A 20,531-nucleotide genomic window follows, 5' to 3' on the forward strand; every position below is an offset into this window, starting at 1 on the left:
CCGGATATGACAACTGGACCATCACATTTTTCTTGGCCATGTCGGTGATATGGTGATGTGATCGTCTTCTTTCTGCTGTATAAAACTTAACAATAATATATTTCCATGAGATCCGGTGTTTTCGGGTTCCGCCAGCCGAGAATCAAATTAGTCCACCAATTCGCTTTTTCAAAGGGGCAGCGCACTTGGCTGTAATCGTGTGTTGCCCCCGATTTCCCGATGTCTTACTCCCGATTTTCCGATGTGTTACTCTCGATGTTGAACACTCCCGATCCTTTTCAAAACTGGATACGCCTGCCCAACATTGCCGTACAAAGAGGAGGACAATATGCTCCATTCACAGTTCATAGCACCACTGTGGTCAACAATGATATCTGCTACTCGCTTAGCTGCCACTTTTCCCGACCCTTACCGGCGGGTTGGTCGCGCTTATGTTACACGAAGGGCTCTTACCTACCTACTTTTTTCATAAATAAGCAAAGCCCATGCCAGTTTCTTCCCTTAATCTTAATGAAAACCCAGTATTGACAACTGTGCTCTCTGTGCAGCTCGTTTTAGATCTCGTCGATGTTGCCTGCATGTTCAATGTTGACATGACGCCACAATATCTAAATATCGAAATCATGACCTGTTGCCTGCATCAGTCACGCGGAGATCGTTTGATGCCTTAGATAGTTTGGCGATCATGCTCAGTTGCCTTTACAACAACTGATTTAGATTTTTGCTGAAAAATTACATCTCGTCGAAACAAATCGAACGCTGTTGATTATTATCTTTGCATCAGGCCCAGTAGTACTCAAGATGTTTCAGGGTGGAAAGGATAGCCAGGAAATCCACAAACCTTTACCCTCTGTAAATTTTTTCATCAACCACAGGACAATAACGTGGAACATGATGGAGATCGGTGTCAAGCCTGTGCAATCTGTATCTTGGTTCTTCTCCCTATTGGCCATTATTGCCACCGACAGCCGCGCTGCCCCGTACGCCCCGACCCCTCGGGGGCCAGCTTCAAAATAATAGTTCCAGCGGTAGCCGCTAGGCACCCCACGGCACTGCCCTGCCGTATGTACCGCGTGGCAAGCTGTTCATTCGTTACGCTCTTTGAGAAAATAGCACAGATCCTTATCTTAGTTGCAATGTGATAAGTTCATTCCCATTCTTCGATACGCGCATTTATCAAAGCACGTCATCAGCGCTCATTATTCCCAAATTACTGCTCTCACCTAAATTGAAATACACAAAACTAGTACCCCATACCACATGTCGTGTGATAAGTCTTCGAAAGAATGAAACAACTGTATCACGCGTAAACCTCACTTTCTCATTTTTTGCCCATGTTAGAGATAAAATCAAAAATGCGTTCAGGCGAAAACTGGATCACACAGAACTTTTACAAGGACGCGCATTATATCTGGGTAAACAGGAAAATATGCTCACCGAGTCTTGGTCGTATCTTAAAGAAAGATAGGAAGGAGTAAAAGTCAGCCCAGCGTTCTCACCTTTGCGAACAGCCCATGCTGGATCGCGTCAGGATACAGTTCTAGGACCGGACTGGCAGCGAAGACAAATGCCATCCCCCTTTTCCTAATGACGTGCCATTACGCGCCTCATATCTATCACATGACATTCTTCATGCACAATAAACGCTTGAAAGTATCTTGGAACTCTGTGAAAATTGTGTGAGACTGCTTAATGACCTATAACGCCGCAAAAACTGTATACAAACTTTCGCGGCAAAACGGGGTGAGAAATGTATGTCCTCAGAAGACAGTTATTCTGATTATGAGTCACATTACTCACAATATGAATTGTGGGTTACATGAGCCATCTGCGTGAACCCTCAAAATCCAACGCACGACCGGCACCACCGCTATCTAAGTACAAAGAGAGGGCAAACTTCCTCCAGAGATCGCAATAACAGCTTGCACGACTGCCAAATAGCCAGCTTGCTGACGAAGACCCCTGGCTAGATCTGTGAAGAACCTGGACTCTCCGTAAATCGGAAGATCCTGTTCTGGATAAGGAGGCTTCTCTATGCATCAGGAGATCCTTTTATGGAACAGGAGACCCTATTTCAGGTTACTGAGCCCCTTTGCTGGATAACAAGTAGGTCCCCAAACAGGATTTTTAAAAATAAATAAGGATACCCATGGCCTCGGTCCCCCCCCCCCCCTCCCTTGAATAAGACACCACCCAGGAGATTCCTTGTGAGGAGGCCCTTTTTTGTCCAGTAGCTCCCTGGCAAAAACTTTGTTCCCAACTCAACATACGTTGCGCCGTCCCTGGCCACCGACAACAGCCAGCTCTTCCTTGCAGCGAGTCGCATCACCAGGCCGCAGTCCTCCCCCCCCCCCTCTCCCCCCTCCCGAGCGCCTGGGCCACGGCAGTCCCTGAGCTGTTTGGGAGCCGGGTCATTGCTCGGGCCAGTCGTCGGGTCAGCAGCTGCCGCCGTCAGGGTAGCGATGGGAACCTGGGAGGCTAGGCCCATCGCGTCTCAAGGTAACACTGTTACCTGGGGACAGCAAACTGTCCACCTGAGTCATATTCCGGCGAGCTCTGGTGGGCCAAATGCATGGTTATGTAGAGCATCTGCGCCCGTTTGACGTTTATTCTGAACTTTACATTTGGATATCTACCATGCTTGAAAGACCTGCCTCCTGCAAACAAAAGTCAGGTTAAAAAGCCAAGAAAACAGCAGCTTGTTCTAATTGTAACGGAACACAAAACAAAGCTAGTTTATTGTACTATTGAATGAACGTACGGACATATTATGTTCATGTCTTCGTATTTGGGCTCGCTAAATGCTACAAAAGATTTTAGGTAGCAATAATTCAAAAAATAATCAAATCAAAGGATTGACTTCATACGCTTCCAGTCCGCCCTTCGAAGATCTATCCGCATAACAGCCAAAACGTCAAAAGCAACACGCGATGATTTTGGAGAAACCACTTCTTGGAAGATTACATGCGAGCCAAAATGGTTGACTGCCTCGCGCCCAGCCTTCGAGAAATGCTTGCCTTGACAGGGGGGGGGGGGGGGAGCACCAATCCCTCCGTTGCAACCGCTGGGGCGCGGTGTCCCACTCAGTAAGCGGTTTTCGGTCCCCACAACTTTGATAAGGAAATGGCCCAAATGCGGTCTGATTTTCTGTCGGACGGGGAGAGGGGGAGGAGTACAAGGGAAAGGAAAAACAAAAAAGGTGGTTGTGTGACTCTTGCTTATGATTTCGGAAAAATGCACGCCTGGGTGCAGGCCTGCATTGCTAAGATGCTTATGAAACGTCAAGGGGATGATTCAGGTCGCACTACACGTTGCTACAGCTCACACTCCTTTTCAGGGTGTAGTTTTGCAAAACGGTAGGGGGTCTGAACAGTGGGAAAAGACGCAAAGTACTCCACCTATGCCGCGCACGAGCCTCCCTCACTATATCTCCCACTTTCTTCTCAAAGTTGGGAGGCTGGAGCTCCAGCTGGGCAGGGAGGCTGGTTGAAGCTCATCAGGTTAAAAAAACCTACTACGTGCCGGATCATCTTAGTGAATACAGCTCCCTCAACGCTAAGTTTTCATCGGTTAAGGTAAAAAAGTAAGTGTTGTCGCAAACGTTCGCGAAACTCGTCCTTAGTTCATGAGTAGGAATTCAAGACTTAAGCGCTAAAATCCGACATGTGGGTTAGGGCTGTTTGCGCAGATTCTTAATGGCATAATATATGTGGCGAATATGTGGTCATTTTCACAGGCCTGAGGGCAGCGCATGAAATGGTGGGACATCTTTGTGGATGTTTGCTTTCCACATCCGTAACATGATACAAACTGCGAAAATTATGGAAAAGAGGCACCACCGAGATTCGAACTCGGGATCTCCTGTTTACTAGACAGGCGCTTTAACCAACTAAGCCATGGCGCCGCGGACTCCGATCGCGTTTTCTATAACATAACGAAACCTTTGAACACTTATCACGTCTCGAAATACGTTTCATGTTTTATAGAAGAATGAGGAGTTAGTCGGCTTCCAAATAAAAATCCAGCTTTCGATAGCTGTGCATATTATTCAACATGATATGGTAGCACTAAGCAGCAGCTTCAGTAGCGACGCCATCTATAACTTCCAAAGGACTTTGTGATCCTCCACCGCCATCTACGCGGTGTCAGGCATTCCTGAATTTAGTGTTCAGACAGTGAAGTAGCGGTATACGCTGGTATATGTGATAAACCTTCATGCACGGGCGTGTTGAAGGCGGAAGGGGACACCGGATATAAACGCCCTGGCATGCAGCCGCGACCAGAGCCATACAGGCACTAAGGAGGGAGGAGGCACGGTGTTATCTTGTTTTTTTTTCCGGGCAAGGGGTCTCTTGAGTAGAATGGCAGGGATTATATTATTGCTTCCGGTCAGGAGCTGTGGGGCCATTCCGTTCCACCGCGAGATACCACCTGCCGCTTGGTGCTGGGGACCCCGGCTGGAACAGGATCCTTCCATTTTCTATTTTTAACACACATCATAATATAAAATGCTTACTTTCATTGTCAGAGGGCTCCAACCAACGCAAGAGGTCCTCCATCATTTGGGGTCCCGTCTCCGTCAACGTGGAGCAAATGTTCTCCTGACCGACCCGAGGCCTCTTGTTGGCACAGAGCGCCTTATTAGGCACTAGGCCTCGGACTCATATAGGAGATCTGCATTGTTGCGAGATCCCGACCAATGCAAATCGCGGGCCCGGCCCTTTCCCTATTTGGGAAATTGATTCCAAGAGCTCAGATCGAAACGGAGCCGGCTGTTCAGTACTGGTGATATCTGGCCGGAATAGAGGGAACGCTTTTTCTTAGTGGTCCCCAATCGGTACAATAGATCATCTAAGTGGTATTTGAGGTCACGGCCTTACGGACGGGGTACTAAGTGTGATACGCAACCAGCCTTTTGGGTCCCTCAGCCTTCCAATGGAACCCTTGATCTTTGGTCCCGAGGGACCCTTCTTCCCCTATTCGAACCTCCTCAAACAAGGCCTACAACCGACTCAGGGCCGCTACTCGACACATGACGCTATGGTGGGCACTGTGGGCCCCTAGCCGACACAGGGGCCATTGTTTCAGAGACCCAAACCAATGAAACTCGTGGCCCCCGGCCCTGCGGCCCGGCGCTGGAAATGGGCCCCCGGGATTCAGACAGGCAGGAAGCCAGCTGTTCGGTGCTCGAGGTCTCTGGCCGACCGAAACACCCGCAGTGCTTTAGGGGGCCCTCGAGCAGTACAATAAGATCTTTTGGCTGATATTTGAGGTCACGATCCTACGGGCCGCGATTCCTATGGGACCTACAGCCAGTCCTTCGGGCCCTTATGCCATCCAATCGAGCCCTTCATCGTCGATTCCACTGGGCCGCCGGGTCCCTCTTTGGGCCTCATCAAACACTCTCTTTGGTCGGCTCGGGGCCCCTTGCGAACGCAAGACCCTCTGTTAGGCACTGTGGTTCCCTGAAAGATACAGAGGGTCCCGGCCACTGTAAATCGCTGACCCCAGGTTTGCAGCGAATTAGGAGGTGGGCACTCGGGCCCATATCGACACGGAGCTGACTGTGCGGTATTGGGGGTGCCTGGCCGACATGTAGGCCCATAGCGACTCAGAGGGTCCTCGTTCGGCGCAAAGGGCACTCTACCTGTCATTTGAAGGCCTGTCCCTGCAGGCTAGAGCCCCTGAATAAGACCTGACCGGCACTTCGTACCCTTAAGCCCCCCAGTCGGGCCCTTGATCGTCGGTCCCGGTGGGCCCTCCAGGCTCTTCGGGCCTGTTCAAACACTGCCTCTGGCTGACTCGGGCCCCTTACCAACACAGGGCTCCCTGCTAGGCGAAGTGGGCCCCCCCGACAGACGCCGGGGCCCCGATAATTGTAAATCGCTGGCTCTTGCTTTGTCCATACCTGGGGAATGGACCCCCAGGCACATGTCAACACGGAGCCGACTGTGCGTAATTGGTAGCGTCTGATCGGCATATAGGCTCTTATCAACTCAGGGGGCCCTGATCGGCGCACGGGTACCTCTGGATCGGGTACCTCTGGATTGAAGTTCCCTACCCTGTGGGCTGAGCCCCTGAAGGCGACCCTCGGTCGGCCCTTCGGACCCTTCGGACCCTCGAAGCGGGCCCTTAATTGTAGGTCCCGAGGGACCCGAAGGGACCCTCGGAGCCTAAGTGTCAGGGGGGGGATGTGCTCCCTATGTCTCCCTGCCTGCGCTACTGCCAGCATGCTCATTTACAGAAAGGTGACCTTCAAGCAGCTGTATGACCCTGTCATCGGACCGTCCATCTTCAAGGCTACCGAGGGAGACGACGGTCCTTGATGCCGCTGTGAACCTCACCTCTGACGGTCCCAGCACGCGCGGATGGCGTCGCCATGGAGGAAAGCTCTACGCTGCGCGTGACATTTTTCAAGAGGCCGACATCAACCTATGGAATCGCTGCTACGCGCCGGTGGTGCGGTATATCTAATATTTCTCAGTTGTTGAACCTGAGGAACCCATGATACTTATGCACCGCTGGAGTCAAATTCTTCAGTTAGGAATTTATCAATTTTCGCACTCATTCATCATACTTAAAACATGCAGCAAAGACTTGTTGATTTACATCTTAACAGCACAAAATATTCTACATATTCTAGCGAGGTGGCCAGACATTCTACGAACAGACCGTGTATCGCGTCAAATCTACGAATTTCTTTGGCTTCGCGCCTTCCTGCTGTAATCACAAACATCTCAACCCTCGCATCACGCGATTTTAAAGTTATTGGGGTTTTTAATTCGTGTGCAAGTTCCTGCTTCCTCATCGTACCATCGTAAGGCAGCAGCCTACGAACTGCAACTTTCTGCTGGTCTCGTTGTATGTAAGTTAACGGTGGCTAGTCATCCGAGTCGTGGAGTCATGCTTGACTTCCACCGTATTTAGGAGCCACCTTTAACTCGTTTTGCCATACCTTCTCCGAAAAGCTAAGCGTAGAATGAAAGGATCCATCTGAGTGCCTGGAAAAACAACGTGCGCCGGTCACGTCGCCCTACTGTAGTAAGCACTTCACAATAAACAGAAAACTATCGTTTCCCGGTTAAGATAGAAAAGCCCTTAAACAAAGTGGCAGAAATCTGGGGACCTTTTTGCGAGCGCGCGGACACCAAGTTCCACGGACACCCAGCAAAGCATGGCTTTTCACTGGACGAAATCCTGCATCCATGCTCAACAGTCTTGGTATTTTTATCACTGCCATACGATGTACATACCTAATATTTTTTAATAACGCAGAGGCGCACCTGCTATCCGCCTCGATGGTTATAGATCTAACAGCGGCATACTGCCCGAGAACCGTCACACTTGTTTCCTGCAGTGCCTGGTACTGTGTGTCAGTGCCTGGCCTGGTTTACCACCTCTTCACGCGTCTATCTAGTCATTGATTCATTTGGTCGTCATGGCAACCATTTAGTTTGGCGCGGGTGCGGCGTTTGGTGGCGACTCTGTTGCCCTGGTGGTGACTTTAGTTCAGTTGTGTTCTGCCACATTTCGCGGTCTTGTTGACAGCAGGTACCATTGCTGCGCGAATTACCGGGGAAAATAGGTAGAAGTCGCAAGCCGCTGCTCATATTGTGCAACACGTGAGTGCTGGGAAAGTGAGCGCTGGGGTCGCAACTGCCTTAAAACCGTGCAGTGCTTTCATATCCAGCGGGTGCGGTGTTGAAGCCGCTGTTCGCGGCCTGCGGCGCTGCCAGCTTTGACGGCTATTGTCCCGCGCGTTTGCGCTCAACATTATATCCATTGAACGTTATCTTTTTGCAGGGTATGTCTTCAGAAATCCAGTGTGGGGCTAATGGCGGCCCGTCCGCCCTCCCCTCCTTGATCAAAACCTTGGAATCCATTTCACCTATCTTGGCGAACAGGGTCTCAAGCGAAATCTTGTCTGAGCTTGCTCTTTAGTTACCCACGAGATGTCGGGTGTGACGTGTCCGAGTGCACGGGCGTCACGCTGAGGAAGGCCAAGAAAACCAAATCCTAACAAAGTAAAGCCTGACGTACACCTTACATTACTGAATCACGCCAGTAATGTCCTCAGATTTTGTGTACTTGTTGCGGATTGCCGTTGCTACTATGGTAAGCTTAAATGCATTTATGCGATCCAACGTTGAAGCGGCGCCTGGTGCAGAATCCTGGATATGAGGCAGAGAAAACACAAGCGAATATGTTGAGCAGATTGTCATTCAAATGGTAGTGTTTACATCTGTGCCCAGTAATGTGACAATTGTCCCTTTATCTGGAAATCGCTGAGATTATTGGCAGGCATATAAAGTTGATTGAGAAAATGCACTTTTGGTGCAACTTTGCAATGTGCACGGATAGTAACCGCTATCCTTCTCCATATTTGCTGCGTGAGGCAAAAAAAAGAATAATTGATGTATGTGTGACGATCCATACTGCTCCATAGCAACGTGCTTGTTCCCTTTATTTGGATATCACATCCCTTGAGGTTTTGGTTTATGTGCCCCTGATTCACGTGGTACCATGCTGCTGCTTAGCACGGAGCAAAATCCCAAAGTTATCAGTTCGTATTGGTCAACGAAATCCGACGCCACAGCACAAAGACAGTTCAGAATTTACTTTAGAACCCGTGCATCCCTTATGCTAAAGCAATGTTGCGCCTGCGGAAGAAGATTATGAAAGACTGGTCTGTGCTGGAACGAAACACAGAGCGAAACGAGAGGAAAAGGAAAAGCAGCAGCGCATCACAGCTAGGTGTGACATCACTAAGGGCCCATCAAAACAGGGCCCAGGAGGTCAACGACAGTCATGCAATCATTTATCGTTGCCGATCCTGGAAAATGGCCCTCAAACTATCCACTAAGAGTTTGTTGTGTCGATAAGCAACAGTGGCTGGCATTTGCCGACCCGCTGAAGACGAAAGCTGAAAACCGATCTTGGGTTTCTGACCCACGCTTGTTCAGCGAAGACGAACAGCGAAGGAGCGAACAGCGACGAGCCCACCTACACCGGAATCTAGCTGTAAACATTTATACTGGGCGGGTTTCAGGCCTTGAAGCTGCCACACAGCGTGCTGGAGATCCCGCTACACGACGCAAAGATGAGACAGTATGTTACGAGCTCTGGAAACCTCATTAGATCCCTCATTTTCCAATGTACAGACGGCTATACGGCCATAGTCAATAAGGAGCGGTGTGGAGGGGAACGATTCTGGATACAGCGGAAGCAACAAGGCAACGGTGAATGTCAGGAACGGCCCTGACCTGGCTGGTTGGCCACCTTGGAGAACGCATGATCAGCCGAGAGACGAACAATTGCGGACGACCAGCTCTCCGAATTTGCCCCCCAAGATGTTTATTTGTGTAGGTGCTTAAATGCTAAATATGCACTAAGAGCCCCCAGCAGCCCGGTGACCTGAATGGCAGTAATCGACCTAATGGGCGATTAGTGTGATCCTACGTTGTGCATGATCACCCTTTACACTTACGCGAGGGTTATCGGTGAGGTAATGAGGCGCTTAGACCTCTGCCTTCCTGCGGCAGAGGTCCCTGGTAATTTGTGGGCTTTGATGATCATGGAAAATGCTCATGTAGCTAATACCCGAGGATATGGAGTGATTTTTAGGCGGTCATGATCCTCTGGTGAAACAGAGTATGATATGTCCATGCATACCTCTAAAAAACTTTTTCTACTTGCCCCCCCCCCCCCCCCCCCAGAACTAACGCCTTAGCTTACGCCTGGCAGCTTAGTGCACGCTAACGTTGTCAAGACGTTTCAAATTGACAATCATGAAAAGTCAACAAACTTTAACGCTAAGGTTGAAACAGCTTGGCAATGAAATCAGAAAAATAGCTGAACGAAATTTCTGGGATTATGTATAACCGACATCAAATAGGACTGAGACCCGCGTAAAAGCCCCCTTCGTATGACGTAGATATATCGGCACGAATGATACATAATGTTTCGGTGTAACTTACGTCGCCAATTTTGTTCCAATGTATCGATAAGCCGGAGACACAGGAGGCACTGAAAGAAGAGTCTGCCCGTGTTTTCCAGCTGAAGTCAGCTCAACGCTGGGTTCTCACCATGGGTTCTCACCATTCTCCTCCGCCCCGGATCGATGCCGGAATATTCAACGTGGCCCGTCCGTCCTACAGCCCTGCTACAATGCAGCTGATGAAAGGTCGGTAAAGCGCCACGTGGCTGCTGCGCCTGTGGCTTTGGTGCCTCGTGGTGAGAGAAGGGACTGTCACGAAGCGTAAGCAGGGTTTGTCTTCTTATGAAGGTGCTTTAGAGCCATTGTGAACGTTCTGATGTAGCGTGAGATGTCGGCTTCCTGTTGCCTGCTGGCAGTCATTTTACTTCCGGCGTAGGTAAACCAAGCAGGGACGGTAGATTTATGGTTGGTGGTTGTACCTTCTAATAACAAACACCCTTCTCTCCAGATGCTTTGCGGCGAATAATTCGGGGTGGCGGTGAGCTTGATAACACTCCCAGGCGTTACAGGTGCCTCGCTCACTGTACAGAATGTTCTTCAACTACGGTGAAACCATGCTCCTCCCAACGTATTCCGAGAAAACCATTTGTTTTGCCCACACGCTTCCAAGCAGTTACGCCTCCTTCTACGTAACGTGTTGTTGCTTTCAGTGCTGATGGAGGAGACCAGGGTCCCAAAGGCCCAGCAGCGCCTGTTCCAGCAGTCCTTGCGCTCCGGCCAGCCGCTGCCGACCTTCGATCGTTCTGTTCGGGTACGCTCATCATCGTGCCACTTAAGCTGTTGTCTACCAAGGTCTCTCCACGGAGAAGACCAACGACAACAGCAGCGTTATGGTATCATACGTCGCAGTATTAGCTAAAATTCCATACCCGCTCCCTCTTTTTCAAGCTGTGGCCCTAGTTGTTGGCAGGTATCTAATAAAAAGCTTCGTTTGCAAATCGGACACCGGTTGAAGTATTTCTTGTGCGAAGACCTGGTGGCTGTCCAATCGTGTGACCTTCCAGCTTCCGTTTACGTGTTTGACCGCGACCCATCGTCTGCGCCTGCCTCTGTTACACATTAATGGCCTGTTCCTTTGTCTCATGACTGCCGCCGCCTTGGTCGTGCGGTGCTAACCCGCCCCGATGACTTGACCTGACCTGACCTGACCGCGGTGCGGAGCAGCACCGACCTCGGCCGTCCCGGCCTGCTACCCGCGAGCGGACGGAAAGCACGTGCGGCCGCCGAAGCCAGGACACCATCAGCCGTCTAGAGAGCGGCCAGCCGCCCGTCTACCGGCCGGTTCCAGGACGTGAGTGTGCCGTATACACCGGAACAAAGGCGGGAGTGTACTGTGTGCGTCGGCACAAAGGTGTGGGTGTGCCGTATATACCGGAACAAGGGCGGGAACGTACTGTATGCGTCGGCACAAAGACGTGAGTGTAGCTTATGCTTCGGCACAAAGTCGTGAGTGTGCCGGACACATCGGAACAAGGGCGGAAGCGTACTGTACGCATCGGCACAAAGACGTGAGTATAGCGTATGCAGAGGCACAAAGATATAAGTGTTCCATCTACACCGGCACAAAGTCGTGAGCGTACCGAACACGGCGGCAAAAGGGCAAGAGTGTACTGTATGTCCCAGCACAAAAACCGTGCACCGTATGCGCCGGCAGAAAGGCCTGGATGTACCGTTTGCACCGGCAGAGACGTGAATGTGATTTGTGCGTCGGCACAAAGATGTGACTGTGGCGTATGCAGCGGCACAAAGACGTTAGTGTGCCGTCGGCACCGACACAGAGACATGAATATACCTCTGACGCTGGCACAAAGACGTGAGTGTGTCGTATACACTGGCACAAATATGTGAGTGTACCGTATACACCGACATGGGGGCGTGGGTGTGTCGTGTGCACCGGCACAGGGTTAGTGTGTCGAATGTAGTTGCGTATAACAGTAACGCATCGGGGCGGCCTTCGGCTTCTGTCTTTGGCTTCGCAAAGCCACTGTTTTTCGTTCATGGTTTCGGGTTCAGCTTTAGCTTTCAGATATTTGGTATAGCTGGATTCTGCTCAGGCCTCGTGTCGTTTTAAACGGTTGTCCTTGGCTTTGGCTTTGTGCTATCTTTGTAAGATCTGCCTCGGATCCAGCTTTACGTTCCGAAAATAGTATACCACTGGCTCCCAGTTTGGCGTCACAATCGCAGACTTCAGAGACATCCGCTTTGGCTTTGTCTTCGGCCTCAGGTTATAAGCCCTTTTCATGTAAGCATGAGTAGGCAGGGTAGTGTTGCCTATTAAAAGACAATTTGGTCCCGAGTCCGAATTGTTAGAAAAATCGGATAGGAAGGTGGAGGACCATAGTTTGCCGGTTTATCATCAGGCTAATCAAAACAGTCGTAACCTTTCACACTGGGGCGTCTTTGTTTCACTATTATGTATCCATTCGCCATTTCATGTTGGCAGTACATTATGAGCTAGTTTTCCGTGTCAAAACATGAACGCAACATAACAAATTGGTAAAAGTAACCAGAGAAAAAGGCTTCTAACGTAAAGTTTGCCGGCTTCTTTGATAGGCCTGTCGGAAAATAGTTGCTTCGGCACCCTTTGTTCCTTGTGTGCATTTGCATCCCATGTTCATTTCAGAATTAGATGTCTGTGGAATGCGGCGGGACCAAATTAGGCACCAGTCGAATAAACGGTTGGGTGAAAATGGCTGCTCTGTTGACTGGATTCGGCTTCAAAATCAGAAGTCTTAACTTTTGCCCATGTGAGGTACCAGGACGTGGATAGGGCGTGTCTTATGTAAAGATACAGGGGCATAAGTGTGCCATGTACATGGGTTATGTTACGTTAGCATCTCGTATACGTGAGGAACGGGAAGTGAGTGTGTCACACCGATGCCTGTGCCGTGCATCTCAGTACGGGATCGTGCGTGTGTCGTTTACCTATCACCGGGTAGGTAAATGTCCGGTCGTGGCAACCCTGCCGCTCTTTTCATGGTAACTCCGATACCCTGGCCCAGAAAACCACCCGACACCCTGCCACAGAAAACCCCCGATCCCTTGCCCACAAAACCCGATACCCCGCAGCTGATAACCCTGACACCCGGCCGCAGGTAGCCCCGACACCTGGCCACAGGTAACCCTGACACCCGGCCGCAGGTAACCCCGACACCTGGCAGTAGAAAACCCCCGACACCCGGGCCGTAGGTAACCCCGGCACACGGTCGCAGGTAACCGGGACACTCTGCCCCAGATAACCCCGACAACCCTGTCCCAGAGTAACTCCGACACCCCGGCCGCGGGTAACCGGGACACCCTGCCCCAGATAACCCCGGCACACCGCCCGCTACAACCCAGACATCCTCCCGCAGGTAATCCCGCCACCCGGCTGCATGTAACCCCGACACCCGGCCGCATGTAGCCCCGACACCGGGCCGCAGGTAACCCCGACACCCGGACACACGTAACCCCGACATCCGGCCGCAGGTAACCCCGACACCCGGACACACGTAACCCCGACATCCGGCCGCAGGTAACCCCGAAACCCGGCCGCAGGTGACCGGGACGCCGAGCGGGAGCGGCTGGCGTACGTGATGACCCACGGCCGCGATGAGCTGCCGCTGGCCGGCGCCGCCGACTCGGCCGAGCCGGACAACAGCGGGGGGCCGCCGAGCCGCCGGACAAGATTCGAGGAGTGTGAGTGGAGAGTCGGGCTCACGACCCATGTCGCTCAGTGCTAGTGGTGTACCAAGGGAAAGCTTTTGCGGTTATGTCCTCACCCTTCTCGCTCTGGTGGTGGGGTGGGGCATAGTACCTGGGCCCAATTACTTTTTGGCGGTTTGACACGTCCGGAGGGCCTCTAAAGAAGGGCCCCGAGAGATGAAAACAAAAGCCTCGAGCCCAAAAAGGGCCTCTGCCTTAAACAGCAGGAACCCTATAACGACGAAAGAGAGCCCACTTGGCTGAGGGGCTCTCTGGCCTACTTTAGTAGGGCGAAATCCTGGCTGCGCCACTGTTGCGTGTGCAGGCACTTGCGCGATCGATGAGGTGATGGGCGGAAACGACTGAACCTCTGTGACCACTGCTTTCGCAATCCCAGCCAATTTTAGCGTTGCATCAGGGACTTCAGGACATCAGGGATATCAGGGAGAGGGACAGGGACACAGGGACAGGGACAGGGACATCAGAGTCTCCGAACGAACACCACCCTGCCGGCTGCCGGCCCGGTATGGGGCTCCTCACGGTGAGCGCTGTCCTGCCGGCAGTGTGGCGGGAGGTGGAGGAGCGGCAGCAGTTCCTGCGGAGATGCGCCAGCTGGGCAGAGCGGACGAGTACGAGGCCAGTCATCCGCGCGAGGTCGCCCGCATCGTGAAGGAGATGGAGCAGCTGTCAGCGAGAGGAGCGGCAGTGACTTGAGATGGCGCGAAGCAGCGGCGACCGCAGGAGAACGGATTGAGAAGAGATGGCGCTCGCGAGGGCACCGGAGCAGAGCGAAAACAGTGTGCAGAGGATACACACGAGAAACGGGAGGGGGAGGGGGCAAAAAATAAAAAAGCAAGAGAAAAGTTAAATTTTGTCGTGGAAGATCATCACCTTTATAAGCGGTAAGACATATCGTGACATGTCCTCAAGACTGTGGTGTGGTGATCGATGCAGGTGGGAACGCGGATTCGGAAAATTGCAGTCGCGGTTACTTTATATACTTATTGTCGTACTTGAGGTTATCTCGTTGCCATCCATATGGCGGCTTTGCCATTGTGCATGTGAAGATGTGCAAAAGCCTATGTGTACTCGATGCGGAATAAACAGACTGATTGCAAAACAGGATTGAGCGTTACACTCTCATGGTAAATCGCACTTGTGACTAACAGCTGTAGTATCGTCCGCTCTCACAGCCCGACCAAACACTATGTCGGGTGTTTCCGTGAGTATTTGCCCAATACCTCGGTAATAACAATAGCAATAATATAACGTCCGAGGCGACCGAACACGTCGCGCCCCCGCCACGCGCCACCCACCCAAGGCTAACTCTATCGCGCGACTTCCACTTGCCTGGCGCGTAGGCGCCCCTAAACAACTGTCATACACCCCACAAGCGCATTAAGAAAACAACTGCATGCAAATAAACGGACAAATATCAACAGCAGCGCTGGGTGGTGCAGGTAGGGATACACATGGGAAACAGTATCACTTGTTTGGACCACTGTTTTCCGTGCCGAGAAAATGTAGGGATAATTATATGAAATTCGTGGAAATTTCATTCCGCATGAGGTGTCCACGCCATGGTCCACGCGATGCGGTTACATGGGTACGTCCAGCACAATTCTGGGATGCCTGTGTATCTCAATTTTGACCCTAAGCCAATGCCGATTCCTTTCGGGGTGACGGTCAAGCCTATGCAGTATCGCTAGCCTACATCGCGTCGTTTCTGCCCAGCACAGGGCACGGGAGGAGGCTGCACAGCGCCGCCGCACGAAGGCCCCCAGCTCGTACCCACCCGCGGACAACCCTCCCGCCACCCCTGCAGCAGATCCAACGGTCCGTGACGTGGCCGTCATCGAACCCCTCAATGGCGGCACTGCCCTGCCGGGGACGCGGGCAGCGGCGGCGACCGCTACGGTGTGACATGAATTACGCGGGAGGAGGGATGCCCCAGCTTGCCGCCCGCCGCCGCCATACACGTGGGCTTCGGCACGCCAGCGTCTAACCAAACTCACGGCGGGTTGTAACGCAATGGTTGACAACAGATCAACAGCTGGTAAATGTCTGCTCACTGGTTAAAGCCAAAACGGTCCTGTTTGAAATGAGCGTTTTAACCATTGTGTGAGGGTGGTTTTTCGCGGCGGTTGAAGTCGTTCACTTTCAGCGGGAGGGCGTAATTGCTCACGGTTGGCATTCGCCAGAAAACGCAGTTGACATCAAAGCATCGCCACATGTACGACGAAATAGGGCCACACGCAAGTAGGATATGTGGTTGCATTCGGGACGGCGCGGGCTGCCATCTTCGTTGGGCCGCTGCTCCATTAAGGGCTTCCCACATTTATATTGGGTTTTGAACTGAAATAGCCGTCCTGAAGATCTTTCGGCGCTGTTCACAATCCTTGCCCTTCTTAAGACCTAAGATCCTCTGGTTTTCCGAGCCACACCGCCGTGAAAATTGAGAAAGGTGTGTCGGGGAGAACATTTCAGTCACTTTGACATTCATGACGTCGCAATAACGCCATTGCAATTTTGCCATTCCATAAGCCGTGCGGTAAACAAGGTCAGGAAAATGTTGTAAAGATGTTCAGATCTAAATTTCGTGAGCGTGACTTCCAGATTTCTGTGAGGGCTTAGTTTCCAGCCGTCAGCTGGCTCCCAATCAATGTTGTGCAAGGTACGATGACGCAATCAGCCCATGACGCATTGATGAGAATATTTACTCAACGGAGCATTGTGCTGTCTAAAGCAGTTTTTCACTTGAAAAATCAAGCCAATAGTGTAAGTTAGCTTGCTTCACCATATCTAATGCTGGCTTAAATATCTTTCAATGTGGAACATTCCCTTTTATATTCTAGGATGCTTTACATGGGTAAGTCAAGTATAATTCTGGGATGCGCGTGGATCTCGATTTTGGTTCCAAGTCGGTGCTGATCATGCTGGTTTTCTACCAGATCTTATATGCCTATTCCCGACTCAAGTTGGGGGCCTCGCCCCTACAGTCTGAAAGTTGTGGGGACATCTGCCGCTGCTGCCCCTCCCGTTCCCTTTCCGCCCTGTTCCTACGTATATGAGCCTGAGGGGGCCTTAATGCTCCGCGCATGTAAATATATGTAAATGGGGTTATGACAGGGAGGCTACTGGCTTCCCTCACCCACTCAGTCCGAGCGAGGGGAAGGGAGAGGAAGGCAAGGAAAATTCATAATCTGGTAGCATCTTTGCATCCATCTATGGCGTGGAGATGACGAGAAATGGCGGTTGGGGTAGTTCATGCTGCCTCGGCAGCACCGGTATATGCGCTCTATCACCTTGACCCCCGTAGCCTGCCTTGATGCCCATTTGGTGTACGTGAAGGAAGGTTAGGCCGCTCAGTTTGGGGTATTTCAACCCCTCCAAAGTTATTTGAGCATTTCCGGGTGTCCAGATAGTAGAATATGCCACGTTGCTTTGGGGCGTGACGTGTGAGGCGCTACTCCCCTGCAGGGTCGTCATTGAGCATCAGGTAGGGTGTCTATGAAATGAACTGTTAAAGTTTAACCATGTATCTACCAGCTAATTGTTTGACGATAATTTCTTGCTATTTCCCAACCCTTTAGGTGTTGTGTCTGCCATGGAATACTCTTTCCCTAAGTACTACATGATGATAATCAGCAAACGATATTTGCACAAGCACTGATTGACTCACCGGGCCCCTGCTGTGATGCCACGATAAGTTAGGATTCATAACATATAAGAATCCACCCACAGGGTCGGATACCTACATGAAATTGATTGTGCCACACCTCATAACTGTATGCTCCAAACTCAGGTGAGGTTACATGCATAGAATGTTCAGATTGGTGTGGTGACAAAAATGTTTCTGCAGTATGCTTTTTCCAGTACTACCTATGCACCATCATAAGTCCTTGAAACATAGGCCCTCTTTGCCTATAAATTGGGGGCTCCCTGTGCTGTGGAGAACTTCCAGTAACCAATTGTATGAAAAGGTCACCCTAACCTTTGAGTTATACATTTTCTTCAGAATAGACCTCATAGCATTTTCTTACAAGTAAAATCTAAGGGGGAGGTACCGAATCTCAACACAGCCCAACAGATCCGTTCATTTGGATCGGGTGATGTCTTTTTCTTGGGATTGAGCCTATCAAGGGGCCCTGCCTCCCAGACGCTCAAGGTGTCGGTAGTTGTACCTGTGATTGAAATACAAGACTTAAGAACATGTCTTTGCACAGTTTTGTTTCAATGACTGAGTATAAATTTAGATCATCACTGTGACATATGCATGGAAACAATAGCAGGGTGTATGAAATGCATGATATCTTTTCCATGATTGAAATATGAAGCAGCACCTGAACCTGCAATTAACATCTGAGCAACAGCGGCACAGCGCCCTCCAAGAAAATGCATAGAGATGAAGGGCAATGTGGAAGGGTCCTCAGCAATTGGATGGACCTTGCAAGTGGACATGTAGGGCCTCGGCAACAGCAAAGGGTCTCTGGGTAGCATAATGAGCCCCAAAATTTCCCCCAATCACGACCCCCACAATCAGCAATAATATGTGTCTGGTCATGGGCACTTCACTTTCAGCTGCAACTCCTCTTGATTGTCTTGGGACCAAAAGACGTCCAATTTTGTTGTGTTTTTGTCAGAAGACTGCGTCTGTTCGGCCGGCTATGGACAACCTCGGGCCTATGGGTTCCCTAGGCCATTCGGAGTACAAGGGAGCATGGCCCGCTCTCTCCCCCCCCCCCCCCCCTCCCCTTTAAGATCCGTCACTGGCCCAAACAGCAAGAGGGCATAGCCATCCATTTCGGTAATAAATACTCAAAATATGATTTGGAGCACCCTAAACGATCGCGTGTGCTCGAGCAGGTTAACAGACGGGCCCCCGCACGATATTCGAAAAGAAAGTACTCGAGGCCCAATGTGCAGGGTCCCCGAACGACCAAGTATGCATGAATGGGTTGACAGATGAGGTTCGAACAAAGGCGTAGGGCCCTGCAAAACCAATAGGAAGAAGCCGAGACCTAGTGTGGTGGGGTCACGAACGTTCGAGTGCCCGAGCACCGTAATGATAACGCCCCCAACAGAGCGGAGTGTATTTCGCAAGTGATGTACTTGGAACGGCCTTAGACCAGCATACAGGGCCCATGAGAACAGCGTGAGTGTCGGTAGGTTAACCGAGAGCAACGTTAGGGGCCCTGAGCAATCGAGAATATCCTGGCAATTAAACAAATGGGGCCCCCGGTTGTAGTGTAAAGAGACATGGGCGAGAGTAAAGAATCTCAAAGGCCCCTGACCGACAGCAGTGTCCCGGCATGATAGAAGAAGGGGCCCCGACAACAGCACAGGCCCCTCCGAGCAAATGCAAAGAAATCAAGAGCAGTGTACGAGGCTTTTTAGTAACCGGATTGAACCATGGCGACTAGAAATATGGGCCCCCCGTGAACAGCGTAGGGCCTCTGGACGGCAGAATGAGCGTTACAATCTCTCAATCTCTCACCACTTCAGTCCGAGAATGATAACTTTTGTGTGTTCTCGGGCCTCTTCACTCTTGCCTACGACTGTTGGTGGTCATCTAAAAGCCCAGAGACGTCCAATTTTGTCGTGCCTTGTATTAAAAAACTGCGTCTGTTCGCCGGCTAGGGCCCCTTCGGGCCCAAAGTGGCGTGGGCCCATGGCTTCGTGACCCCCGCCCCCCCTCTGGACTTGGCACTGGGTTGAGTAGTGCCAAAGTGTATTACAATAATCATGCGCACCATGAGGGGGGCGGCGGGCCCCGCAGAGGCACCGGCTTCGGTCGGTGTAGGGGACTAACGCCCCCTCGGGTCCCAGCTCCGGTAACGGGTGGACAGCGCAAGCTGTTCCTCTCAGGGTGTGCCGACCCTGCCGGTACGTGAGCTCCTGCTCCTTGTCCCGCCCGCTCCCTTCCCATTACCCCCGCTTTCTTGCATCCTGCCCACTCGTCATTCCTAATCCTCGTTTTATCGGGGTCGCCGTGCCCCCTCGCCCGCGTCCCCGGGTTGATCGGATCCTGTAGGCTGAGGGGCGCGTCGTGCGGGCCAGTCACGGCGCGTCCCAACACTCTACTTTGGCCAGGATATCCGGGGGCGTGGGGGGCCCGTGGGGCCCCACACGGGTCTAGCGGCTTGTCGCTCGCGTTGCGGTTGGGGGCTTCTTGCGGGTCTCCGCTTGGGGCGTCTGGCCGCGCGTAGCGGCTTAAGGGGTCAGGGGGTGGCGGCGCTGAACCACGGTCAGGACGGGGAGGGGTCTCCCCGGTTACACCTGGCCGTGTGGGAGGCGTCCTTCGCCCCGTATAGCACGGGGGTAGCACTGGCGGCGACCACCTCCCGAGGGAGTGTTGGGCCGTCCCCCAGTTGGGCTCCGAGGTGGGTGGGGAGCCCCGGTGCCGAATGCTTGCTAGGAATCGCATGGCTTCTCAAAACACAACAAACACCCGGCCCCCGAAAGGAGGTCGGACAACGCTGAGGCCCGGGTGCGAAGAGGATTCGGTCCCCCCTTGTCCTCGGACTCTGATTTTCTCCAGCAGAGATGTAAATCTTTCCACCCTGTCGCCGTTCCAACGACGCAACGGCTGTGACAAGTTTGGAGACATCACGAGATGCGACAAGCTGAGGGATGGCAACATCGAGGTAGAGTTCGCCAGTAGTCTGGAAGCTAAGTATTCAAGTCTACGTGTTGTCTGCCCAGACCAGACACGAGCGCTGCTAAACGCAACTGTATTATCCCGCGAAGCGAGCGGGCGGCGCCGACTCCGGCGGGTGGCGCCCCAGGCAGTACACCGCCATTCGGGGCCGCGGCGTACCAAAGTGCAGCAGCACTGGCGGCGCGAGCA

The 20,531-nt window shown here is 51.9% G+C and overlaps 1 protein-coding gene and 1 non-coding gene across 2 annotated transcripts; one reads left to right on the forward strand and one right to left on the reverse strand.

Moving 5' to 3' along the window:
• Positions 1–3,830: 3,830 nt before the first annotated feature.
• On the reverse strand, positions 3,831–3,904 carry TRNAT-AGU (transfer RNA threonine (anticodon AGU)). The gene has a single exon. It is a non-coding gene; the product is annotated as a tRNA-Thr (tRNA).
• A 3,600-nt stretch (positions 3,905–7,504) lies between these two features.
• On the forward strand, positions 7,505–14,395 carry LOC119113473 (uncharacterized). Its single transcript, XM_037237783.1, has 6 exons — positions 7,505–7,622; positions 10,158–10,183; positions 10,648–10,748; positions 11,162–11,288; positions 13,535–13,643; positions 14,245–14,395. The coding sequence occupies exons 2-6, from the start codon at positions 10,168–10,170 to the stop codon at positions 14,393–14,395; spliced, it is 504 nt and encodes a 167-aa protein (XP_037093678.1). The 5' UTR covers positions 7,505–7,622; positions 10,158–10,167.
• The last annotated feature ends 6,136 nt before the right edge of the window (positions 14,396–20,531 follow it).

This window comes from Pollicipes pollicipes, unplaced genomic scaffold, assembly GCF_011947565.3.
Source record: "Pollicipes pollicipes isolate AB1234 unplaced genomic scaffold, Ppol_2.1 Scaffold_7262;HRSCAF=8765_pilon_pilon_pilon, whole genome shotgun sequence".
Taxonomy (NCBI): Eukaryota; Metazoa; Arthropoda; class Thecostraca; order Pollicipedomorpha; family Pollicipedidae; genus Pollicipes; species Pollicipes pollicipes.

Excerpts from the sequence above, each read along its gene's own strand:
- LOC119113473 (XM_037237783.1), top strand. Across the intron at positions 11,289-13,534 it reads CTACCGGCCGGTTCCAGGAC|GTGACCGGGACGCCGAGCGG; the intron begins GTGAGTGTGCCG and ends ACCCGGCCGCAG. Across the intron at positions 13,644-14,244 it reads GAGCCGGACAACAGCGGGGG|TGTGGCGGGAGGTGGAGGAG; the intron begins GCCGCCGAGCCG and ends TCCTGCCGGCAG.